Source organism: Heptranchias perlo, chromosome 11 (assembly GCF_035084215.1).
Source record: "Heptranchias perlo isolate sHepPer1 chromosome 11, sHepPer1.hap1, whole genome shotgun sequence".
NCBI lineage: Eukaryota > Metazoa > Chordata > Chondrichthyes > Hexanchiformes > Hexanchidae > Heptranchias > Heptranchias perlo.
Genome location: NC_090335.1, coordinates 42268054 through 42293731, shown reverse-complemented (window position 1 = coordinate 42293731; position 25678 = coordinate 42268054). Strand labels below are relative to the sequence as shown.

Sequence of the window (25678 nt, the reverse complement as noted above, 5' to 3'; positions counted from 1 at the left end):
TTTATAGGAATCGTGAAAAAAAAACAAAGCAGTATAGGTTAAAGGACATTAGGGCAGATTTTCCTGGCACCTGAAAAACTGGTACTGTGCACCGGAAAATTAGGCATTAATCCTTCTCATTCTGCATCTAAATAGCAGTGCCCCTGAATCTCCTGTAGGGCATGTCAGGCAGCCGTGCCTGTAGAGAGTACAGCAATGTAAATTAAATGCAAATGAATGTCAGATGCTTCTGCACACAGATTTCCTGTAATAGTGCTGGGTGTAGCAGTCTGCTCCCAGAAAGACCCAGTGCTACATCATCTACAACTGCCATTTAGGTGTTACCTGTCTTAAAAGGGTCAGGTTGGTAGGGTGAAGTTGCTTTTTTTTTTACAAAGTAATGGTTTAGCTGCTTCAGTACTTGTTGCACAACATGTTTGGTCTTTTTCTCTCACTGATAGAGATGATGGGGTAAAAATTGGTTGCGCCAGTTTGGCGGGTGAAAAACGGAGGCAAAAATGACTAACTTTGCAGAACTAAGCCCTGCACCCCAAGGATGCCTGAAAAACGTCCAATGCTATATTGGTCTTGGACGATTTTCAGGCCTCCGATGCAGCCAGCTAAAATAGGTGTTAGGCCCCTTGCCTGTGGAGGCGTAACAGGCACTAGCAGCTCACCCTGAATATATAGATGAGGCCCGAGACCCAATTTCGGGCTGGCCACTGAGCATTGGGTTCAGGTGTGCACTGCTTACTCAGCGCTGAGTCGGAGCCCAAAAATGGGCCCAGACTAATTTCAACCCGCATGTTTAGTACTGTGGATCCCATCTTTTACAACATGGCTTATTTGGAGGCAGACGAGTGGAAACAACCAAAATCCAGCTGCTAAAGTAATTCGCCTGGGCCTCTCCTGAACCATTAATAACTGTTTCCCTATCAATTGGAATCCCCCCTTCTGGATTCAAGCCAGCTTGAATAAACAGTTAAACCAACACCCTCTGCCTTTTCCCATACCATGACTCTGATAAAGATTATCTGGTCATTATCACATTCTGTTTGTGGGATCTTGCTGTGCGCAAATTGGCTGCTGCGTTTCCTAAGTTGCAACAGTGACTACACTTCATTGGCTATAAAGCGATATGGGATGTCCTGAGGTTGTGAAAGGCGCTATATAAATCTACATTCTTTCTTTCTTTTTCCTCATATGTACACTTGCTTTACTCCAATTATTACTAGGCACCACAGTGCCGGCCTCTTTCCAACTCCCTCCAATATATTCTGATATTCCAGCCATGGCACAGCAGCATGAACACTTTCACTGGGGATGGAACCTTTAAATCAATTTGTATACCACGAACATGCAAATCAAGCTTTCTGTCACACATAACTTACTTTCCACTTTTATCAGAAGCTGTCCTCATAAAAACCCTCCTTCATTACGTGTAAAGATCAAAGGGCTTTTGGCTCAGCAATGGGGCTTCATTTAGCGTGCCCTTTAACATTGCTGCTGCCTTTAAGGCTCAGGCAGTGCTCATACTTCCTCTCCTAAAAGGCACCGAACCAATAGTGTGGCTTCAGCTGTTCCTAATGTCTGTCCTTTCCATGGTAACGATGGCTAAAGGCAAAATTATATGCTGTTTCAGACCCACAGTGCAACACACTTCCGGAATGCTGTGCCTACATTGCCCCAGGACAGTGCTTGTCCAGGAAAATCAGCCCATTTGTGTTTATTGGCACGAAAGCCCAAGAAAAAGGATATGAAACAGCTACTTTAGGCTCCCTTTTCTTTCACTGGTTTATTGCTGCTCAGACTAGAAAGATTAGAAGTAGTAAAATTTCAGCATTAACAATGATCCAAAGATTAAAATGCCATATTTGTTCCATTGAAATCAGTGGTGTTCCATAAATGTGAGAATATTGTTGGTACAGCAAGTAGAAAGCAATATTAGGTGGCTCAGTCATATCTGTTCCCTGAAGAAAGCCTTTTATTAGATTTAGCAGTCTAAACAACACTGTAATGGAGGTTGCTGAGCAACAGCACACCCATCAGCTTCCATTTAGTACATTTATACTCTACTCTTGCTTCAGCATTGAAACATTAAACTGTGGGCTATTTTAGAGTGTTTATAATAATGCAAAACCATTATTTAAGCAAGTGTTTTCAATTGCATAGGCAGGAAAATAAAGAAGATTACGGTATTATCCTGACTTTTTTTTTATGTTGTGGTCTTAATTTCTGGAAATGTTTGGTGAAGTTCTGTAGATTTGTGACACTGCACACAATATACCATAAATTAGGTTTTGCTCACCCTAGTTCACTATAAGGCAGTGTTATGCAATAGAAATCACTGACTATCCACAGTCACAGGTTACGGCGGCACCGTTTTAGCTACATGCACTAATTTTAGTCGAAAATGCCTTACACACAATACAGGTACTTCATGTGTATATTTACTTAACAAACATTCAGTGCGAAAGTTTGCAGTCTCTCTTTCACCAAAGTTTGGAATTCTGACATGAATTGATCAGACCACACATCTTACTGCAGCTTCTAGGTTTTTGTCCAGCAGTTGTGAACAGTACTTTTGTCTTCATCAGAGTGATGTTGACATGCAGCGAGATATGCCAGATGCACCCCTGCTCTCCATCCAGAACATGGTTGGATGCTGCTTGCCTTTTGCCATGACAAGCCTTGTTGGAGCTGCTCATTATTGGTTGAGCATGCTTTCTTCTGCTGACCTGGAGCAATTATTCCAATTGGTTGAGCTGATCACAATGACAGCTCCCCTCCCTATACATTGGGCTATAAATTAGACTGCGTACCACCCATTTTGTAAGTGCTATGCCACCTAAGGACCCAAAATGGCTTCTGGAATGTGCACCGGACGCCATCTTGGTAAGGGCATTTGCACACACGCAGATAATGAATGCCGGCAGCATGTAAAGTAAGGAGAATATGCATTAGATCAGTGCATCGCTGATTTAAAGAGACAGATACAATTTTGGAACAATGCTGCAGCCAATGCACTGACTTAACCACACACAGCAGAACGGGTCATAAACAGCATGGAGGACCCACCCCTCACCAACGCTATTTAAAGGGATCATGCAGGATTTACAGGTTAATTGCTGGATTATTGCTTCTGACTGCTGTTGCATTTGTACCTGTTTTTGGAGGTCTTCTATACTTGAATACTAGGACTAGGGGACATAACCTAAAAATTTGAGCCAGAACTTGCAGCAGTGAATTTAGGAAACGCTTCTACACGCAAAGGGAGGTAGAAGTTTGGAACGCTCTTCTGCAAACGGCAGTTGATGCTAGCTCAATTATTAATTTTAAACCTGAGATTGATAGATATTTGTTAACCAAAGGTATTAAGGAATATGGGGGTAAGGCAGGCATATGGAGTTAGGTCACAGATCAACCATGATCTCATTGAATGGCGCAACAGGCTTTAGGAGCTAAATGGCCTACTTCTGTTCCTATAATAATGTTTCAATACTCTACAGGGAGTGGCCTGGCTAGCTGACAGGCAACAGCAAAGAAACTGGCAGAGTGGCAGGGGTGGGACAGGAATGTTGTCATCCTGAGAGAGGACAGCATGTTCATGTTCCATGGAGCCACTGCCACCTCCTGTTATGTGCCACCTTCTCCTGCAAGAAAACGGGACATTTGTCTGTGTGTTGTGCCTGTCATGGTTGAATAGCTGCCAGTGTGTGTGACCTGTGAGTTGTGGATGTGCGGCTTGCAACAGTGGCAATGTGTGAGGGTGACAGGAAGCGGACCCGTATCTTATATTTTGCAAATAAGAGGTGCAGGCTGCCTTTAAGTGGTGCGAGCTACTCGCGATATCAGGGCCCCTCTGCTGGTGAGCAGCCACTCAACAGCGGAGCTAGGCCTGGTTGCTCGGAGGAATCAGGTAGATGACCAGGCAGCACGAATCTCACGTGCTGCCTTCATCTCAACGACCGGGCACGGGTTAATCGCGCACCGTGACCCCGCGCTCGGATTCGGGAGTTATCGAATTTAACCCCCAATGTGTTTCCATGGTGCTGAAATCTGGTGTTTTCACCCGTGTTACAAACCATTTTAGCAGATAACTAATAAGCAATAACTAAGGAAGTAAAGCAACAATCAAAAAGAACTCGCACACTCTGCATTTCGTCTCACCATTTTACTAACAATCGCACAAAAAAGTTAAAGTACATATTTACTCTGTGCGAATATGAGCATTGAGATCACATGCCCAATGACAGTGTCTATTACTCATTATTTTTTACTAATCAAAAATGCAATTAGCCCCGTCTGGATTCCAATTTGCCACATGTGACTAGTGGCTAACGCATTGGAGATCACCCAGGAGTCTTCTAATTTTTTGCTACTTATTTTCCATATAGATTTTCCTTTGTAGTTTTATGTAATAGGAACAAAACTCTAGTTAGCAAAGATGTACATTTTTACAGGTTCATTTATAGAATGTATTGTACAGAGTGCAGCATGCAACTTTAATTTTTCACCATACGAGGAGCTCTATGGCTTCTCCTCCCTGGAGCATATGTGCCCAATACTGTGATGCATGCCTCTTACAGTAGGCTTCTTTCATTTCATTATTAAAGGTTACAACTTCATGAAATGCTTTGTGCTAGTTACAACTATTGTTGTTCTAATTGTATGGAGTTGCTGTTTATACAGCAAACTAAGGACTAAGCAACTAGGTAGCACAAAGTGTAATTAATTCTGTTGCTCTTGCTCTAGCATCACTGCTGATTACCCAGAATGCCCCCCAGAAAAGAGCAACGATGGAAAAATGATGGTGATAAATAAAGTGAAACAGTGCAGCGTCACGTGGAGTACCAGCCAGAGGGTAAAACCGCTTACTATAAAATTTCATGCTCATTTTACAATTCGTATTCCCTGTTGAAAGACTAGTTACTGGTGAACAATTACATTAGAAATAAATTGGTTCCAGGTTGCAGTTGATTCTAAATCTGATCAACTCCAATCAAACAGAAAGTTCAATTCAAAAAATTCCTTTCAAAATTGGCAGAGTGGAACTGGTGCTAATTTTAGGAGCTTGGGTAGAACCAACAGAATTTTTTTTTAAAACAGATTACCCAATTTCTTAATTTTTAGTTTACTATACGAAAGGAAACTCCATACAATTAATAATACAAAAGCTGTAACTTGCACAAAGCATTTTACAGATTGTAACTTATCAAATAAATGAAGCCTACTGTAAGAAGGGTGCAACACAGTGGGCAAAAAATGTTATCCTAACTTAAAATGATTTTTGTTTTAAGGATATGTGTATTTATGAAAATCTGTATTGTTTGGGCAGCAAAGGGGTGCTGATCATTTGTGTGTCGACTACCAGTGCCATGAAGTGGGGCCAAAAGTGGTTCAAATCTCGCTCTAATCGATCTTAACTGCATTAAAAGGGAAGGCCCCTAAGCAGAGGCTACGTTGTCTCCAGGCATGGGGAAAGAAAATCTAAAAGGGACTCACCCTGGGTGGTCCCTGGCACCATCTGGTGGCCAATGACAGGGAACATTTGTAACAGCTTTAAAGTAGACGTCTCCTCTCTGCCAGAGGATTCAGGCCAGGTGAATGAAAGAGGAGGGATATAATTAGAGGGGAAAAAAAAGGAAACTTCACCCTATAATATCATTTATATGTTTTCATAGATGTACCTTTAAAAAAAACAATTGCATTTATTGTATTGGGTGTGAGTTCTTTATTAGAGGGATTGAATTTGTCCAGTAAATGCTGATAGTTTGATAGGATCTTAATTTCCAGTATCTGGAATGTTTATTCGGCAAAAGGTAATTTACAGGTAATGTTCCCAGCAACTTGTGGCAAAGTATGACTAAGCCGCTAATCTTGCATGAGGAGAAAGTGTCTAAGCGATGGGTCATTACTTATAACCCACACTCTATTCATTAATCTTTCTGTACATGATTAGACTGCTACAATTTTATCTTTTATTACTATATTGCCAACTGGAGAAGAAAATTACTGCTTCATATTTAACTGACATCAACAGGGATTCAATCTGGTATGCAGAGGTAAGCTAACACACTGTTCAATCTCTTGATATTTACATATTATTTTTCATTTGTTGATAATGCTACTGGATTCTTTTATTAAAGACCATAAATTCTGAAGAACATCACATTCTAGTTGCTCCCTTGCATTTTCACTTTAGTATTGGAGGCAGATTTTCTTTAATTTCAATTACTGTAACACTTATCAACATCATATTGTCTTTACCCCCTCTCTTTCAATTTTTATGTTGTCACTAACCTTGCTGTGTCCTTACGACTCTCATTTACCCCAAGATGAATATCTTCTGTCGTAAGGAAGCATGGGTGCCCTCCAAGCAATGCGAATCCTTCAGGAGAAAAACAAAAGGAATTAAGTGGCTACATAGAAAACAAACGGTGAACGATGAGGAAACAATTAATTTTAAAGTTTCTGCATAACATCTTTATTGAAATCTTCAAAACTTATATAGCTTTTCTCTCAGCATTATTTGTATGGTTTGCTACTAAGTAACTAAGGATTGTTAGCAGTGCTGTAGGCAGAGTGAGCAGACATTAATCTGAGGTAGCTCCAAGGTCAGAATCAGTGTTGCTGTTTGAATAATGCATTTATTCAACTCCCTTCCTGTCAGTAATGAACAAAGCATTTTTTGGGTGTTTCATCTGTAATAAAGCTAGCACTGAAAAACGTACAATGGAGCGGGTGAAATTTGCTGTAAGGGTTCAACCAAAATAATAAGCTGAGTAACAAGTTGTCCAGGGACTGGGTAAGAACAAAGTTTGCGGAAGGAGGACAGAGGTTGCATAGCAAGTCAAAAAGGCCAGTTGAGGATTAAGACAGCAGGGATAATTTTAAACCCAATCCGACCTATGGGATCGGGTTGAAGGTCGGTTTTACATAATGCACGATTTTACTCTCCATTGAAGTCAACTGATATTAAAATCGAATGGGGTGTAAAACCTGGGTTCGGCCCAATTCCATCAGTTTCCCGCTGGGCAAGTTAGGTTAAAATGACTCCTAATATCTTGTAAATAACTTTTAGGAAGAACTGCTGCTCATTTACATTTTTTGCTGTTGTTTCGATACTGATCACTGTCTATATATGCAGGAATTTAAGATTTCAGAGTTTAAATTTTCTGCCGTCACTACCCCTTTAATTACATTAAAGCCGAGTTTGAGGTGAAAATGCTAGATCGCGACATCCATTTTATTACTTTGTCCTATTTGCATGAAGAGCGATACTAAATTACACTAATTTATTTAGCCTGAGATGCCTATGAGATTAGATCTGTCATAGGATAGTAGAACATCTTGAAAACTATTATTTGAAACTATTACATGAAAGAATGTTATTCACAACAGATGTCAACATTTTTAACACTGGATGTGGAATTGTTTGTATCTTCATTCAGTTGCAGTTGCTCGAGTTGCATTACTATTAATTACCTTCCTAGCTATTGTCTATAGAAGTATTTGTAAAATCGGCAGCTCTCTGGTGTCTCAGCTGAGTCCTTCAGCTTTGGTTGAAAGAGTGCGAAATAAGGAGCTGTAAATTCTAGTAGAAGAGTTGATTCTTGTTGATTGAAATAACAAATTTTTCATGAAGAACTTTTTGAAAATAATTTACAGTTCATGGTCAAGGTTGATTCTTCAGTGAAACATGATGTAGTGACGTTTACAAGATATATACTTGTATTCTTCTACCCATGATTTTATATAAAGATTACAGGCCCAGCTTGATGTGGGCAGTGAGCTCACTTCCTCATTTAAAGCACCCAGCCTCTGTTTTTATACGGGATGGTATAGTTTTTGATTAGTATATGCCAGTATATTACTAAATTGAAAACTTTAGTCTGATTCTTGAAATGGAAGTCCATTTACTTCAGTTTCTTATGATATGGAGCCATTTTCATCACAGGGAAACTAAACATCAGAATTCAAACCATAATGCCACCTCCTGACCTGCCCCTAGTCTGCCCCCATCTACCTTTGGATTGGGCAAAAACTGCCCTTTACTGGCAGGTGACTACATATACCAGCTCCCAATATGTGCTGACAGTACTACATCCTATGCCATGTTATGTAAAGAAGATTGGATAGTGATAATTGCCACCCACTTCTGATTTCCTTCAGCTGATTCAAAAGCAGTGCTAAAAGCAACTTCAAATAGCCACTAACACCACACTGAGCATTTTCAGAAACCACCGTGAACACCTGAAGTCCTGTACCCAGTGACACAGCTCTTTGTCCACAAACGTGAACACATCTGGTCCAAACTACTGCCCTTGACTGGGTGTATGTGTTCAACCTCACTGCTTGCAAGAAGCACGCTCTCAACTGTAAAGCTGTTTTAGCCCTTGAAGGTGCATTAAAATATTTAAATATATTTAAAACCAGATAATAGGAAAATGCACCATGAGAGCTCCTGACTAATGCTGTGGATAAGGCTTTTTTCCACTTTGCAAACTAGGCCCATGCATCCTTCTTCTTATTATAACAATAATAATATGATCAGTATTTCCTTTGCAACTTGAGGCTCATAAGTAGGATCTTATGCTGACTGAATAACGATGGACTGCAAAAACAACATAAAATTACTTTGCAAATTTTGTCAGCACAGTATTGTACTACGTTTCCTCTTGATCTCTGAACTATCTAAATAATACACTACATTCATAACATTAAAATTTCATTCAATTAAAACTCTTTATCTCCTTTTTATCTTTGGGAGTTGGACGACATACAGGCGCCAGAGAGTGACAATTGAATGGAAATACTTTGTCAGCTGGCAATCTGTCTGCCTTCCTCATCGAAATCAATCACAAACTCAGATCTCAGAGCAATTCTGCCACATGAAGGGATCATGTATGCTCCCTGGTCAATGTGTCACTGCATTAAAATATTTGCCTCCGGCACTGCAGACCATCTATGCACGTGAAATGGAAACTCTAGCAGTATGTAAGGATATAGTCCTTTAACAGGTGTAATGGGGGAAGAGGTACATGCCTACAATCGAATGCGCTAGCCATATTTGGCATTCCTAACACAAGGAAGAGATTACATGACATGGTGTTCTGCACTAAAAGGAAGAAAGCAATGCAGTTGCGTGCATGCCTGACTGAATGTGCCGAGATCTCCCTCTTGTGTCTGAAAGCTGCAACTCATGCAAAAGGCACAGGAGAGCAATTATATGCAACTTCAGTGATTGAATCTAATGTACCTGTACATCCAAAGTAATCCTACAAACCCCCTTAATGAAAATGATAACTTTTGACATTACCCATGTTGTGTGCTGGTGTAATCATTTTTAAGCAGGAAGCTCACTCCTGGCTTTGCTGCTGCACATGACAGGGCTTTCAAGTTGAAAGTGGGCAATTCCCAAATACTGCAGTTATTTATAAAAAGTTATATAATCCCCCACCCCCTACAGTTTGTTTACTGACTCCCCTCTCAAGCTGAACAGTCCACTAACTGCCCTTCAGGCTAGGCTAAACATTTGTTACATAACTTCTCCCTCCTCTTGGACTAAATAGTCCTTATCTAATGCCTTGCAGGAGGGAAGGGGGGTCCAGGGCAGGGGAGGCTGCGACACTCCTGCTCCTCCTGGCTCTACAAAGGAAACTTTTCCACTTACACTGGAAGACATCTTCGTCCTTCTGACAGCTACCGATCTGCCTTCATCTGGCAGGAAAGTCGCGGCAGCTTATCCACTCAAGCCTAGGTTAAAATGCAATCGAGGTCCCAAAGACATAATAAGACCTCGATTTGCATAAATTTATGAGGCTCCCATCTGCTGCTTGCGTGTGCCTCAGCCTCCTAATTACAGTGAGCAGTTAAAATGGTGGCCAGCGAGATTCCAGCGAGAACGGGGCATTAAGACTAAATACTCCATTTTAAAGGCCCCTCACTGTCTTCCTGCCGAGTGGGGTAGGTTAAAATCCCGCCCTTCCCACCTCATGTCCACACATATTGCTAGAGCTTCTACTTCACAAGTGCACAGATGATCTGCAGTATGGATAGTAACTATGTTCACTATAGTGGTTATTTTAACTTAACACTCCCCAGCGAGAAACTGGTGGGATTGGGTCAAATGCCGGTTTTGAACACTGGCCAATTTTATTCTCCATTGACTGATGTTTTCTCTAGTTTAGTAATTAGAATCAAATAGAGTTCCTGTGCTGCCAAATTTACTATGTAACAGAAAATATTGCATACTTATCCAATATGGTGCAAAAATATAGGAGATAATTTTGACTTTGTGCGACAGTTTAAAATGGGCAATAGTGAATCATCAGCCCGTTTTACATCTCTTCCGATTTTTATTTCCAATGAAGTCAATAAACGACATACACCCCATTCGCTCAAAAAACGATACCAAAACCCCAGCATGATAACCAGCAGTACCACATTTTTACTTGCACAAAAATAAATGAAGCTCTCATTATTTGCACTTTACTGTTACATTGGAGAGTTCAGTAGGCCTGTAGGATCAGTGCAACAATCTTTTTCAGTAAATTAATTCCATCAAAATCTCTTGCTGTCTTTTCCATTTATTGTCATTGCTGGCACAGCCTCAGTGCCTATTCTAAACTAGTTCCTGCATCTGTGCTAATTGACACATTGGCAGCTGAGTTCACTTCAAAGTCCACCCCTAGAGAATGAGCTCGCAGATAAAACAGGTTCAGGTCTCAAGTGTCGAGTTGCTTTTTTTAATACTTCCTACAGAATTTTTTTTTCAATTTTTTTCCAACTTAAGTATTTTCTTTGCTACACAGTGCCTCATCACCACAAACATCTTGGACTGAAGGGAGCTCCGCTCGATGCTATTCTGCAAACTCCTCCCCCTCTCCCACAGAATTTACGAGTGATGCAAGTTCCCTACTACTTCCATACCTTTATGGTACTGTACCTCACAAGACAGCACCTGCTCAAATTGGGAACTCATCCTATAGAAATTCTCACACATGAATCCAAGTCTTACCATTTGGTACACAGAAAATGGTGGGAAACAGTGCCACCAATTTCTGTGTAACTCAGTAGAAACATTTTTAATTTTGTGTTAGAAGCTAAGAATTTAGCAGCACTTCACAAACAATTTGTAATTTTTGTTTTCATCTTTTTAAAGCAGGTTAAAATACTACACCGTACTTGCTTTGAGACGGTAAGTACATCTTCAATAGTAAAGTTGCACTTTGAATATCAATTTTATTGTAATCAGATATATTCATCCGAGGGTAGGCTAAAATGCAAGCTATTTAGTGGTAATTAATAGAAGCAGGACTTTAAAGATAAGCAAGGCTCTTATCAGCAGCAGTCAGAGAAATATGCCCAGTAAAGCCATATACTAGATTTAATGAAGTACAGTTGTCCCTTCATTTTCATCCTCAGTTTATGCTTTTTTTCTTCCTGTTTTAACCTATAATAATTTACTTTTATTGCTAGTTCTCCTTTATAGCATAATGATGCTGTAATTGAATACAAATAGGCGAGATCACACAGGACCTGTACTGCAATCAGGTGAAATTGATTTCTTTCCTTGTTTTTCACCTCGATTTTAAAATTGTCATCTTCGTTTTCAAATCCCTCCATGGCCTCGCCCCTCCTTATCTATGTAACCTCCTCCAGCCCTTCTAAAATCTCCGTGCTCCTCCAATTCTGACCTCTTGCGCATGCCCAATTTTTAATCGCTCCACCATTGGTGGCTATGCCATCAGCTGCCTAGACCCTAAGCTCTGGAATTCCCTCCCTAAACCTCTCTGCTTCTCTACCTCTTTCTCCTTCTTCAAGAGGCTCCTTAAAACCTACATCCACTTGTCCTAATATTTCCTTATGTGGCTCGGTGTCAAATTTTGTTCAATAACGCTCCTGTGAAGTGCCTTGGGACGTTTTACTACTTTAAAGGAGTTAGAGTCATAGAGTCATAGAGTTATACAGCACGGATAGAGGCCCTTCGGCCCATCGTGTCCGCGCCGACCATCAAGCCCTGTCTAATCTAATCCCATATTCCAGCATTTGGTCCGTAGCCCTGTATGCTATGGCATTTCAAGTGCTCATCCAAATGCTTCTTGAATGTTGTGAGGGTTCCTGCCTCCACAACCCTTTCAGGCAGTGAGTTCCAGACTCCAACCACCCTCTGGGTGAAATATAAATGCAAGTTGTTGCTGTTGTATGACATTGTTATAGTCTGCCATGATTACCCATTTCTAAAATTATTTTTGACTGTGTCCATAAGAATGTTGTAATGTCGTACAGTCTTTTGGCAGCAACCCACTCTGCTGAGCTCACATGAACGAAGCCATTCCAACATTTTACGCACAACGTTCTCTCTAGAATGTATTAATTAATCTTATTGTCTCAAATTAACGTATTATGCCAGAAACACCATCCTAGATAGATGCTTTGCCTGGCTCTAATTCACATTCCCAGAATGTGTGAGTTCTGAGGATTTCATCAGATTTGTGAGCCAGATTTAATTAATAGCAACATCTTAACATAAATTACCCCAAATTCCTCCTACGTTAAATAGTTAAAAATCCAGAAACATTGATAATTCCATCAAAACATGTGGCTTAGTCGTCAGCTACTTCCTCAGCAATCACACAGAGTTGGAAATCATGTCAGTGGTGGGCGCTGGCTCCTCTGATCATTGTATTCATTCACTTAGGTCTTGTCCTCACTCTCATTCCACTGGCAAAAACATTCTTCCACACAACATCAGCAATTTCCATGTTGGTCAGCAATCTGAACATTGGGACTTCCTAATCAATGCGGCCAATAGTTTCAAAACTCTTGTCTGCTGGCAGTCACAACAGAGATCTTGTGCTCAAAGAGGTGTGTGCGTGCTTCAGAAGGAACATAGGAACAGGAGTAGGCCATTTAGCTCCTCAAGCCTGTTCCGCCGTTCAGTGAGATCATGGCTGATCTGTGACCTAACTCCATACACCCACCTTAGCCCCATATCGCTTAATACCTTTGATTAACAAGAATCAATCAATCTCAGATTTAAAATTAACATTTCAGCTAGCATCAACTGCTGTTTGCGGAAGAGAGTTCCAAGCTTTTACCACCCTTTGCTTGTAGAAGTGTTTCCTAACTTCACTCCTGAAAGTCCTGGCTCTAATTTTTAGGCTATGTCCCCTAGTCCTAGACTCCCCAACCAACAGAAATAGTTTCTCTCTATCTACCCTATCAGTTCCCCTTAACGTCTTGAAAACTTCGATCAAATCACCCCTTAATCTTCTAAATTCCAGGGAATACAACCCTAGTTTGTTTAACCACTCCTCGTAATTTAGAAACATAGAAAATAGGAGCAGGAGTAGGCCATTCGAGCCTGCTCCACCATTCAACATGATCATGGCTGATCCTCTATCTCAATGCCATATTTCCGCTCTCTCCCCATATTTAACCCTTGAAGTTCAGGTATCATTCTAGTAAATCTACGCTGCACTCCCTCCAAGGCCAATATATCCTTCCTGAGGTGCGGTGGCCAGAACTGAAGAGAGTACTCCAGGTGTGGTCTAACCAGGGTTTGTATAGCTGTAGCATAACTTCTACCCCCTTGTGTTCTAGTCCTCTAGCTATAAAGGCCAGCATTCAATTAGCCTTTTTGATTATTTTCCGTACCTGTCCATGACATTTTAATGATCTATGTACATGGACCCCTAAGTCTCTTTGGGCCTCCACTGTTTCGAGCTTTTCACCATTTAGAAAGTATTCGGATCTATCCTCTTTAGGTCCAAAGTGGATGACCTCACACTTGCTTACAATGAATCTATTTGCCACAGTTTTGCCCATTCACTTAATCTATTACTACCTCTCTGTAATTTTATGCTTCCATCTACACTGCTTACAATGCTATCTATCTGTGTCATCGGCAAACTTGGATATGTAGCTCTCTATCCCATCATCTATTTCATTAATAAATAGTTAAAAGTTGAGGCCCCAACACAGATCCCTGTGGGACACCACTGGTCACATCCTGCCAATTTGAGTATCTGCCCATTATCCCTACTCTCTGTCTCCTGCCGCTCAGCCCAATTTCCTAACCAGGTCAATAATTTGCCCTCAATTCCATGAGCTTCAACTAACAGTCTCTTATGAGGGACTTTATTGAATGCCTTCTGGAAGTTGACATTCCCCTGTCCACTACATTAGTCACCACTTCAAAAGATTCCATCAGGTTCGTTAGGCATGACCTACCCTTTACAAATCCATGCTGGCTCTCTCTGATCAGCTGAAAACTTTCAAGGTGTTCATCATTCCATCCTTAATTATAGACTCTAGTAATTTCCTGATAACAGATGTTAGGCTAACTGGTCTATAATTCCCTGGTTTCTTTCTCTCACCTTTCTTAAATAGCGGAATGACGTGTAAGTTTCCAATCTAAAGGAACGTTTCCTGAATCGAGAGAACTTTGGAAGATTATAGTTAGGGCATCTGCAATGTTCTCACCTACTTCCTTTAAAACCCTGGGATGGAAACCATCTGGTCCTGGGGATTTGTCACTCTTTAGTGCCATTATTTTCTTCATTACTGTTAATTTGCTTTCGTTAATTATGGTGAGTCCGGCATGCTTTCCTCTTCCTCTGCTGTAAATACTGACTCAAAAGTAATTATTTAACATGTTCATTTCCTTATTTTCATTTACAATATCACCATTATCAGTTTTTAAGCAGCCCACATTGCTCTTGACCACCTTCTTTTCCCTAATATAATTGTGAAAAAATTGTGTGTTGATTTTGATATCCCTTGCAAGTTTCTTTTCATACTCCCTTTTTGTAGCTCTTACTATTTGTTTTGTCACCCTTTGCTGTTCTTTGTATCTCTCCCAGTCGCTATTGTGCTATTTTTTTCATTTTTTCATTTTTGTAAGCTTTTTCTTTTAGTTTTATGTTGCCCTTTACCTCTTTTATTGTAATTGGCTTTTTTTTTTGGTAAGAAGAGCTCTTGCCCCTTAGGGGTACAATTTGGTTCTGTATCACGTTAAATTCTTTTTTGAACACCTCCTGCTGATCTTCTGTCATTTTACCCATTAAAATAGCCCAGTTTACTGTGGACAATCTCTGTCTCATATTGTTGAAGTCAGCCTTCCCTAAACTTAGAATCTTAATAGCTGATATGGGTTTCTCCCTTTCAAACACTTGGTCATATTATGATTGCTATTAGATAAATGTTCACACACCAAAACTGTTCTTCAGTTAAACTGATCATATGAACATAGAATGACCCTTCGACTGGAAACGTTAACTCTGTTTCTTTCTCCACAGATGCTGCCTGACTTGCCGAGTATTTCCAGCATTTTCTGTTTTTATTTCAGATTTCCAGCATCCGCAGTATTTTGTTTTTGACATGAACATAGAAATTGCTAGATGAAAAAAGACCAAGGTCCATCTAGTTCATTATCCTGATGCAGTCATTCTTCCAAGGGAACCAGTTATCCACACTTTTTAGGACTTCCATAGATTACAGGCAGAGTAACAAAAGTTCTGTCACCAGGATAATAACGAGATAAAATTTCATGAAATTTACAGCATACCTAGTTATCGAATGTGTGGCTTTGAACTTGAGGTGGTTGATCCACGATGCAGGAACAGGTTGGTTCCAAATTCTTCAGTGAATTTATTCACATTTTACAGCAAGGCGAGGTCTGACAGTCCAGGAAGATTAACTGCTCTGTCCTGGTTGCTGTCGGATTCAGCAGCAGGTTTCACTGGTTATGATCCATGTGGGGTGGGAATTTGAATTAACCAGTGATTCAGCTTAAGATGTTCAAATTAAGCAATACATTTTCAAAGACAGGTGCTGTTTGCACAGTTTCAAATCAAATTAACAGATAATTTGAATTAAATACTTTTGAATTGTGGAATAGAATATAATCCATGTAAAGCACTGGTAAATTGGCTTGGTTGTTTGAATTTTGTCATTTGTGCTCACTGTTTAGACAGAAAACAATGGGGATTTAAATTATCTTCAACTTGCACATGTGCCATGGGAATGTTGGAGGATACATTGTTTTATAGCAAGTGGAACGTTTGGCTACATCATGCAAAATGTCTTGTTACATAATGTAGTTCATCTCCTATGACATTGCAAAAAAATATATAGTTTTCTTTCTGTAAAGTAGACTTGTCTCCCACTCTCTGATTCTTTCTCCGTCTTCCATTCTTTGTTTCCCTTTTTCTCTATATATGCCCTCGTACACTTTCAATTCCATCCCTATTTCTAGGAGGTTTTTGTTCTAACCGTTTCTCATTCTCTCTCCATTCTGCAAATCTTTCCTTATCTCCTAATCTCTTTGCAGCCTCTGTTTCTTGGTCTATGTTTTTCTTTCTTGCACTGTGTATCCCTCCAAAGCAGTTTTTAGTGCCAGCAGGGCAGAAGATCCCACTCCAGGACTTGAGTGTATAATGTAGACGGTCACTTTTAGTGAGGGAGTGCTGCATTGTCTCAGGTGCCATCTTTTGGAAAAGACATTAAACCCAGGCCCCATTTGCTTGTTAAGGAGTGCATAAAAGATCCCTTGTCACTATTTGAAATGGGCAGGAGTTTTCTCCTGGCATCTTCGCCAACATTTATCATTTATACCTCAACCAACAGCACAAAACCAGATTAATTGGTCGTTATCTTATTGCTGTTTGTGGGGCTTCGCTGTGCGCAAATTACCTGCCATTTTTGCCTACATAACAATACATACTTCAAAAATAATTCAAGAAATGTAAGAATGTTCAGAGGGTATGAAAGGTACTATATAAATATAAGCTTGCTTTTTTCCTTTTCCTTTATTTGCTACGGATGCCTTCAGACTATACTTCAGAGCTATAACACTTTCAGACACACAAGATGCAAGAATTTTAGATGACGGATGGGATACATTTTTAAATATTAATACTTCTGTTAATCAAAATAAAAAGCAATTTTAAGTGCATGCATGGAGTTCTGCTTTCCTAAATCCAGAATGGTGCATGCAAGCAGTGTAAACTCACGTCAGGAGTTGCTAACTTGCTACATGATAAGAAAGTAAATGATTTAATTGTTTGGTCAAAGGGTCAGTTACCTTTGTGAAATAGACAAATAATGTTTCAAGGTTTCTATTAAGTGGTTTTGGAGCTGCTTTTTAAAATTTTATCAATCAGTAAACAAACAATTACAGATTTAGCATAACTGAAGGATCTGCAAATTCCACAAATGCTGATACATTAACACAATTTTTAAAAAAAATCCTGTCAGATGAGCTACTTGTAGAACCAAAATGAATAGAAAAAAAAATTGTAAAACCATGAACATTGCAAGGCGGCAGGGGTGGGGGTGGGGAGGTATGAATAATTATTAGCGGAATCCAGTAAAAAATAAGTTAGATGAGAGTAAATTTTAATCCATGGACAAGTTTTTTTTCACTGCTCATTTCTAAGGCATTAAATTTCAGATGAAAACAAGTTATTTTCTGCTTATTTTTTTAGCTACAGTCAGCCTCCCACCATGCACCCTCTGTAAAGTTCAGCTCACCCAAAACTTTGCTGCCTATATCCTAACTTCACCAAGTCCTGTTCACCTATCACCCGTGTTTGCTGACCAAACTGACTCCCAGTTCTGCAACGCCTTGATTTTAAAATCCTCATCCTTGTTTTCAAATCCCTCCATGGCCTTGCCCCTCCCTATCTAACCTCCTCCAGCCCTACAATCCTCCAGGATCGCTGCGCTCCTCCAATTCTGAACTCTTGTGCACCCCGATTTTCATCCCTCCACCATTGGCGGCCATGCCTTCAGCCACCTAGGCCCTAAGCTGTGGAATTGCCTCCCTAAACCTCACCACCTCTCTAACTCTCTCTTCTCCTTTAAGACGTTCCTTAAAACCTACCTCCTTGACTAAGCTTTTGGTCACCTGTCCTAATATCTCCTTTTGTGGCTCGGTGTCAAATTTTGTTTGATAATGCTCCTGTGAAGCGCCTTGAGACGTTTTACTACGTCAAAGGCGCTATATAAATGCAAACTGTTGTTGTTTATGTGGTCCAGCCAGATCTGGTGATGAATGGCTAAACTAGTTGTCTGCCATAAACATGCCATTTACACAAATCAACTTGAAACCTCAGTTACCGAACAACTTCATAAACATTTGGCACATATGGGTGTTTTCCCCTTTTCTGAATGATATCAATGTCAAGCAGTGAGCTCTATGGCCCCTCCCTTAGTTAGTCTGAGTGGCCTGTGTAACTAGCCCAGCCTTTCATCGCTTCAGGAAAAATCAGAATCCAAAATGAGTACCAAATCAACATTATAACAGGTTCTGCCAATAGCTCAACTCGATAAAGCAGTGAATAGCTGAGTCCTATAGATCAGGATGATCCCAAGTTCAATCCCTGGCCTGTATTGTTACTGCTACGTTAAAATAGCAAACAGAAAAATATCACATGAATGTGTCAAGTGTTTGTCTGCCAGTATCGTCAATAGTCATTTCTAGGCTTATGTGTCCAAGGGATTTTGCACAGCATTAGTGAGTTAGAGTAAATTATAATTACTTGCAGTAAGACTGGCTTGCTATCAATCCATAGAAATTTACAGCACAGAAGGAGGCCATTTGGCTCATTGTCAATTCTTTGCTAAAGCAATTCAAAATTAAACCCACTTCCCTACTATCTCCCTACAGTCCTGTATTATGGACCTTCACCTATGTATTTCTTAATTTGAAAAAAGTCACCACTGTGCAACTAGAAAAGATCTACTGTAAAATATGTATACAGTCCCTCTAGAAAGGTCACCACCTTTTATTTTTTGGACAGGAATCTCTCACCTGTTTCTGTAGATATTCTTGTTCTGGTACTTCTTTTTTCAAATATCATGGCAATGGATTTCCCTTGAAGCAAAGGGAGTATCTGTTATAATCCACAAAGGGGGAAAAAAAGCAAAATATGATCAGAAGCTTTACTACACCTACAACAGCTCCATACCAGAAATAGCAGCAAATAATGACACTATACATTGTATTATGAACTGCTGGACTTTGAGGCTCCGAAATTCCTGGATCCCAACTCAAACTTTACAAGAGCTTCAGGGGTTATGTCACCGTGTCCGCCATTGCAGTCACCTGGAACAGGTACTAGTGGTGCCCAAAGTTGAAAGTATCCATATACAGTTAAATCTAAATTTATTCAGGTCAGATTCAGCTAAGATTTTGGAGTTTTGACCTCTGCTTTGAATTACACTGGATTGGGTAGGGGAAAGAGATTTCACTTATGAGGGCAGCTTTTCCTAGAGCTCAAGGTATCGTGTGCAGGGCTCCCAAATTAAGTCACAATTCAAGATGGGCTTCCTGTCACTTGAACTTATTGTCCTTGGCCAGAACGATACATGTTGCTCTTCCTAGTGGAGAATAGAATAAAACTTGATACAGAATAGATGGCTGACCAATCATGGAACAGCATCTACCGCACTCAACTTTGTACCTTAGCCTGGCTGGAGTAGGATGTATTCCCTGGACGGCACCATTGGAAAGAAAAACATAAGAGAGGAAATCTCGGTAAATCTATACAAGTCAAAGGGATTTGTAGTATCAATGATGTTACTACCCTGCCATTTACCTCTCCTTTCTGTTTTATTCTCTTTTTCAGATCAGCTGCTGTCCACAAAAGTTGCTTTATTTCTTCACCATTAAAATCTTTGAGAGTCAAGAGGTGACGCCCTTTCAGTGCACTAGCACCTAGCACAACCTGTCCACATCTGCAATCAGAACCCAAAGAATTTTGTGTTACATTAAAATATAATCCTGAATTTACTAAAGCATGCCTGAATGTACTTTGTGCCTTAATGGGAGCAGGAAACAGTTGTAGCCAAGTCATCTAAAAACAGAGCACACTTCATTACAGAAACAGAAAATACTGTAAACAGACAGCAGGTGACTCGGATCTGTAGAGATAAAAGGGCAGGCTAACACTGACAAAAATTGACATGCATCATAGTAGGTACAGGAGGAGGCCATTCGGCCCATCGTGCCTGTGCCGGCTCTTTGAAAGAGCTATCCAATTAGTCCCATTCCCTTGCTCTCTCCCCATAGCCCTGTAATTTTTTTCCCCTTCGAATATTTATCCAATTCTCTTTTGAAAGTTACTATTGAATCTGCTTCCACCACCCTTTCAGGCAGTGCATTCCAGATCATTACTTGCTGCGTAAAAAAATATTTCCTCATGTCACCTCTGGCTTTTTTGCCGATCACCTTAAATCTATGTCCTCTGGTTACCGACTCTTCTGCCACTGGAAACAGTTTCTCCTTATTTACTCTATCAAAACCGTTCATGATTTTGAACACCTCTATTAAATCTCCCCTTAACCTTCTCTGTTCTAAGGAGAACAACCCAGCTTCTTCAATCTGTCTACATAAGTCCCTCATCCCCGGTATCATTCTAGTAAATCTCTTTTGCACCCTCTCTAAAGCCTTGACATCCTTCCTAAAGTGTGGTGCCCAGAATTGAACACAATACTCCAGCTGAGGCCTAACCAATGTTTTATAAAGGTTTATCAGAACTTCCTTGCTTTTGTACTCAATGGGCTTGATATTAGGAGGGAGGCGGGTTGCCAGCGGGAGGTCGACTGGGCGCGTGGGTAACCCGCCCAGTAAAATTGGGGTGCTCCCCACGCGATCGCAGCCTAATTGAAGCCACTTACCTTGGCTTCCGGGTTTCGTGCTGGAAAGCTGCGCAGCGGGTGGACTGACAGCCGTATCATAGGCTGTCAGCTGGAGGAGCCCTATTTAAAGGGACAGTCCTCCACTGACTGATGCTGCAGAAAATTGGCAAAATTACAGCATGGAGCATCCCAGGGGGAAGGCTGCTCCCAGGTTTAATGATGCCTCACTCCAGGTCTTACTGGACGGGGTGAGGAGGGAGATCTTCCACCCGGCGGACAGGAGGAAGTGGCCTGCCTCTGCCACCACGAAGGCCTGGCTCGAGGTGGCAGAGGAGGTCACCAGCACCACCTGCATACAGTGCAGGAGGCGCTTCAATGACCTAAGTAGGTCAGCCGAAGTGAGTACACTTACTCATTCCCCTACACTCTGTCTGCCACATCACCGCCCCCACCCCACATCTCCTTCTGCACTGCCAACACTACTCTATCACATCACTCCTCACACCCACTCAAAGTTCATCCTCATCTTACCTGCACTTACTCACCTCGCCAGTGCTCATCCCACCACTACCACTCAATCCAATCCTCATACAATCTCATGGCTCTATTTCATACTCACCCTCTCATGCATCTCTTTCACAGTCAGCCTCACCCAACCTGCCACTACCTGTGCTGCAGCCACAGGGCATGCATCACATATGTGTAGTAGGAAGCGTAAGGCAAATGTGTCATGAGCACGAAGGGGATGCACAAGGGTGTTTGAGGGTTTGTCATGGTTTTTACTTATATTTGATTTCTGATCAACTCACATTACATATTATATTGTCACCACTACTGCCACGTCTTTGCAAATCTTATCTGGTTTGTGCAATAATGCCCTTTCCTGAGGATCACTATGAAGACCCACAACTGATGCCACCCATTGTGTCACTGCAGAGTGGGTGTAGGTGTATTTGCAGGGCTCTTTTGTGCAGACGACTGAGAGACGCCAGCGATATCCCCGGTGGCACACTGGAAGAATGCGGAGGAGAAGCTGTTGAGGGCAGTGGTGACTTTGACAGTGACAGGTAAGAAGATGGTGCTCGGGCCAGCCGGGAGCAGCTCGGCATGAAGGAGGCTGCAGATGTGTACGACTACATGTCGAGTGACTCTGAGCCTCCGTGTGCACTGCTGCTCAGAGAGGTCCAGGAAGCTGAGCTCGGTCTGTAGACCCTGTGGCGAGGGTAGTGCCTTCTGCGACGCATCTCTCTCTGCGGTTGCCCTCCCTCCTGCTGTGCAGGTGGATGTGTCACAGCACTGTGTTGTGGAGCTCCACGTGTCTGAGGTGGACGACGTGGCCGGTGAGGCTGGTGATGCAGTTTGTCCTCCGAGGTGGTCATGACTGCAGCTATGGCGGCCCCCATCCGGAAGATGTACGTTTGAGGGGGTCTGCAAAGTAGGTACATGTGTCTGGACACCAGGGTAAATGTGCAAGTTGGTGAGTTTTATTGTTAGGAGGAGGGTGGTGGAGGCCAAACTTTGTCCAAAGTGACAGAGTGGCCTCCTGCAATGAGTGAGGGTCTCCCCCCCACCCCGACCTGTCAAATGGACCTTTGCAGTTGCCACAGGCTGATGGCTGCGACACGTCCATTTCAACTGGGAGTGTTTCCCCCAGTACGGGAAACACGCTCAGGTTGGATGAAAATCCCACCCCTCCTAAAATATCCTACAAATCAGGTCTGCTAATGACCTGAACTATCACATTAATTGCCTTAAAGCTGGCAGGAGTCCCGCATGCAGGGGCTGCGCGCGCATCTAAGCGCATCACTGGGGAACCCGGAATTGGGCAGGTTAGAGCCGGGCTCCGGTCCCGCCCTGGGAATCCCCGATTTTCGGAGACCCCCCCGCCACGAACCCACCCGCTCGGACATCCAAAAATCGAGCCCAATGTCTCTATTAATAATGCTCTTTTTAAAAAAAAACAGCCTACTCAATTTGTCCTGCCACCTTCAAAGGTTTGTGTACGTGCACCCCTAGGTCTCTCTGCTCCTGCACCCCCTTTAAAATTTAGATTATATTGCCTCTCCTCACTCTTCCTACCAAAATGTATCACTTCATTCTTCTCTGCGTTAAATTTCATCTGCCATGTGTCTGCTCATTTCACCAGTCTGTCTATGTCCTCCTGAAGTCTATTACTGTCCTCCACATTGTTTACTACATTTCCGAGTTTCATGTCATCTGCAAACTTTGAAATAATACCCTCTATAGCCAAGTCCAGGTCATTAATACATATCAATATATGTATTTTTCTGACTTTAGATTCCGACTGACCTGTGTGTTTCCAGCATTTTCTTTTTTGTCTCAATTTTTTTTCCTTTGTATTTCCACAAGTCATTATTATGGCCATAAAATATAACCAGATTAAGGATTTATTAGCCCTCAGTACAGTTTGAAACTGAGGCCCTTGAACTCCAGCAATATGATTTACCTAATTGATTGGTAATGACAAGCGCAGTTTCATGATTAAACTCTTCAAGGTTTAAGATGTAAATGTAATATGGACATCATATATGTTTCCTTGGTTACTAGAGATCCCATTTTAATAAAACCATAATTTTCAAGAAGGGAGGAATATTCAGGGTACAGTGCAACTTGGTTCTGATGTGCCTAAAAATTACATCCAAATTATTTAATTTAAAAAAAATCAAATTCGCACCTGCTAGTGATCGTCGGGGAATATCTAAACTATAAAGGCACTGTCAAGCGTTTTTCTTTGCACTTCAGTCACATGACACCATGTATTTTTTTTCTTACATTTATTTTAATTTGCTTTTAATTGAATTTGCGGCCAGGGTGCCATTCACATGCAGCAAGAAATCAAATTAAGCTGGTCAATCTGCTGTATTAACAGAGAATTATTCCCCCCCCCCCCCCCCCCCCCGCAACCCCACACAAAGGAGCTATCTGTTGCTGGTGTACGATTGCACAAGTGATGGCAGCCCTCCAATACTTCAACCAGGTCCACTTTTCTAAATAGACAGTAGGCTATTCAATTGTGGAGGGCAGCAGAGCTGGGCAAAATCCAGTATTGATACATTGCTATCTGGAAAAGGAACATGGGTTCATTTTTTTCCTCTTCCTCAGCTCAAGGATGTTGAAGCCATTTGTACTGCCCCAACTGCTGCCCTGGCTGAGATCAGCTCAAACCAAAAATCAAACCCATGATACCATCAGGTGAGTTTTGAGGCACTTCTACATTTGGCTCTTGTTTAGTTTGTGTCATGGGAGAGAAAGGTTTGTGTGCCACCTCTCTGCATAGGCCAATGCAGATCCAGGATTCTGCTGTCAGTTTTAGCAACATAAATGTAGCATGGAAGGTTTTAAAATACTTGCAATCAAGGTGAGGGATGTTATTGCTGGAAAACTGAATTCTTCTCATTTCAGTGATAGTACCAAGCACTCACAAGGTCAGATGCTCACTCTACTGTACTCCCAACACATCGCTGCCACAACCTCCAAAGAGCACCCCTACTGCACCAATGTGTCATTCCCCCCCCCCATTTCCCAGCCACCCTGCAGTTGAGTGAGATTTCCAATTGATGCCAGTTTTGTATTGTAGGCTCATATCTATTAAGAACAGGACTAAGACACAGGATCTTTAAAGCCAGCAGACAGAGCAAACTTCAATCAATATGCAGGGGGAATTTTTAAAAAGATACGGGGTGAAATTGGTCTCTGGCAAAAGTGTGAAACGGGCGAAAGTGGAAAACGAAGTCAGGCAGGGTGTAAAACAGGCTGCCAATTTGCTATCGCCCGTTTTGCACTTCGCCGAAGACCAATTTCAACCCCAAACTGTCTTGACCAGAAGAAAGTAGAAGCGTTACAATGGTCATTTGTGATTTTTGTCACACACAAGGTCCACAATAACATTTTTGTAAGCAATTCAAAGCAGTGTGGTTTTTTTGGCAAATAAGGAAGATTTCTCATATGCTTTTTGAAACAGACTAATGGCCCTTTAAAATATAATTACATTGTAAGGGAAAATTTATTAATGTTTAATTTGAAAGTTGTGACTCTTCATGAAACAAGGTTAGAAACTTGTAATTCGATACTATCTGGCTGTTCTTCTGCTGCGTACAGATTCCTTTTGAAAGCCCAATGACTGTGATGTTGCTGGCCTCTCGCACACTGGTGAAACCCCGAAGCCTGCACACCTCAGATCCAATGCCTATGATGCAGATTTTGTTACAAACATCGCGATATAAAAACCTAAACTTAAAATGAACTAGGCAAAATTCTGGGGCACCATGTAAATAAATGCACCTAAATTGGAGTGGTGTAATAAGAGAATAAAGGAGCGAGTTCAGCCACGTTTCCTTCCCCGCCCCGTGTTCTTGGGTTAATTTTCCCTTTCACATAAATCACATGGATTAAAAAAACTCACCGGAATGAGCGCACGGGGCACTTATTGCTCAGCGAAACCGAGCGCCCCAGAAAGTTCCTTAAACTGAAGATCATCATTTTTGGTTCGGATCGCGCTAGTGAGCTGCACCCAATCAATCAATGTTCTAACTCCTGCCTGTCACAAGTGTGGAAAGTGATTTTTCCCTCCCCTCCGAGCTGAGCTTAATGGCTCAACTGATCCAATAGCTGATGCAATGAAAGCGCCAACTAGACGTCGGTGACGTACCAAGTGCCACAGGGTAAACAGCTGCAAAGAAGAGAGTCGAAAGTTATCTGTCTGGGCTTGCATGAAGCGCCTTGGGACTTTTTCCCACTCTTTTAATTAAGCAATGAGATTAGTGAAGACAAATGTAGGTCCCTTACAGTCAGAAATGGGGGAATTTATAATGGGGAACAAAGAAATGGCAGACAATTAAACACATACTTTGGTTCTGTCTTCACAAAGGAGGACACAAATAATAACCTCCCAGAAATGTTAGGGAATCAAGGGTCTAGTGAGAGGGAGGAACTGAAGGAAACCAGTACTGGTAAAAAAATAGTACGAGGGAAATTAATGGGGCTAAAGGCTGACAAATCCCCAGGGCCTGATAATCTACATCCC

At 41.5% G+C, this 25678-nt stretch overlaps 2 protein-coding genes across 2 annotated transcripts in view; one reads left to right on the top strand and one right to left on the bottom strand.

Annotated features, from left to right (window-relative positions):
- Positions 1–25255, bottom strand: part of otc (ornithine transcarbamylase) — a 41985-nt gene extending 16730 nt beyond the window's left edge. The window contains exons 1-4 of the mRNA XM_067992867.1: positions 25058–25255; positions 19593–19731; positions 18806–18887; positions 6283–6370 (exon numbers count right to left, since the gene is read on the bottom strand). Coding sequence (XP_067848968.1) covers positions 6283–6370; positions 18806–18887; positions 19593–19731; positions 25058–25134 — 386 coding nt within the window. The 5' untranslated portion in view covers positions 25135–25255. The remainder of the gene's footprint in view (positions 1–6282; positions 6371–18805; positions 18888–19592; positions 19732–25057) is intronic.
- Positions 23790–25678, top strand: part of rpgra (retinitis pigmentosa GTPase regulator a) — a 128117-nt gene continuing 126228 nt past the window's right edge. Inside the window, exon 1 of the mRNA XM_067992862.1 lies at positions 23790–23847. Coding sequence (XP_067848963.1) covers positions 23835–23847 — 13 coding nt within the window. The 5' untranslated portion in view covers positions 23790–23834. The remainder of the gene's footprint in view (positions 23848–25678) is intronic.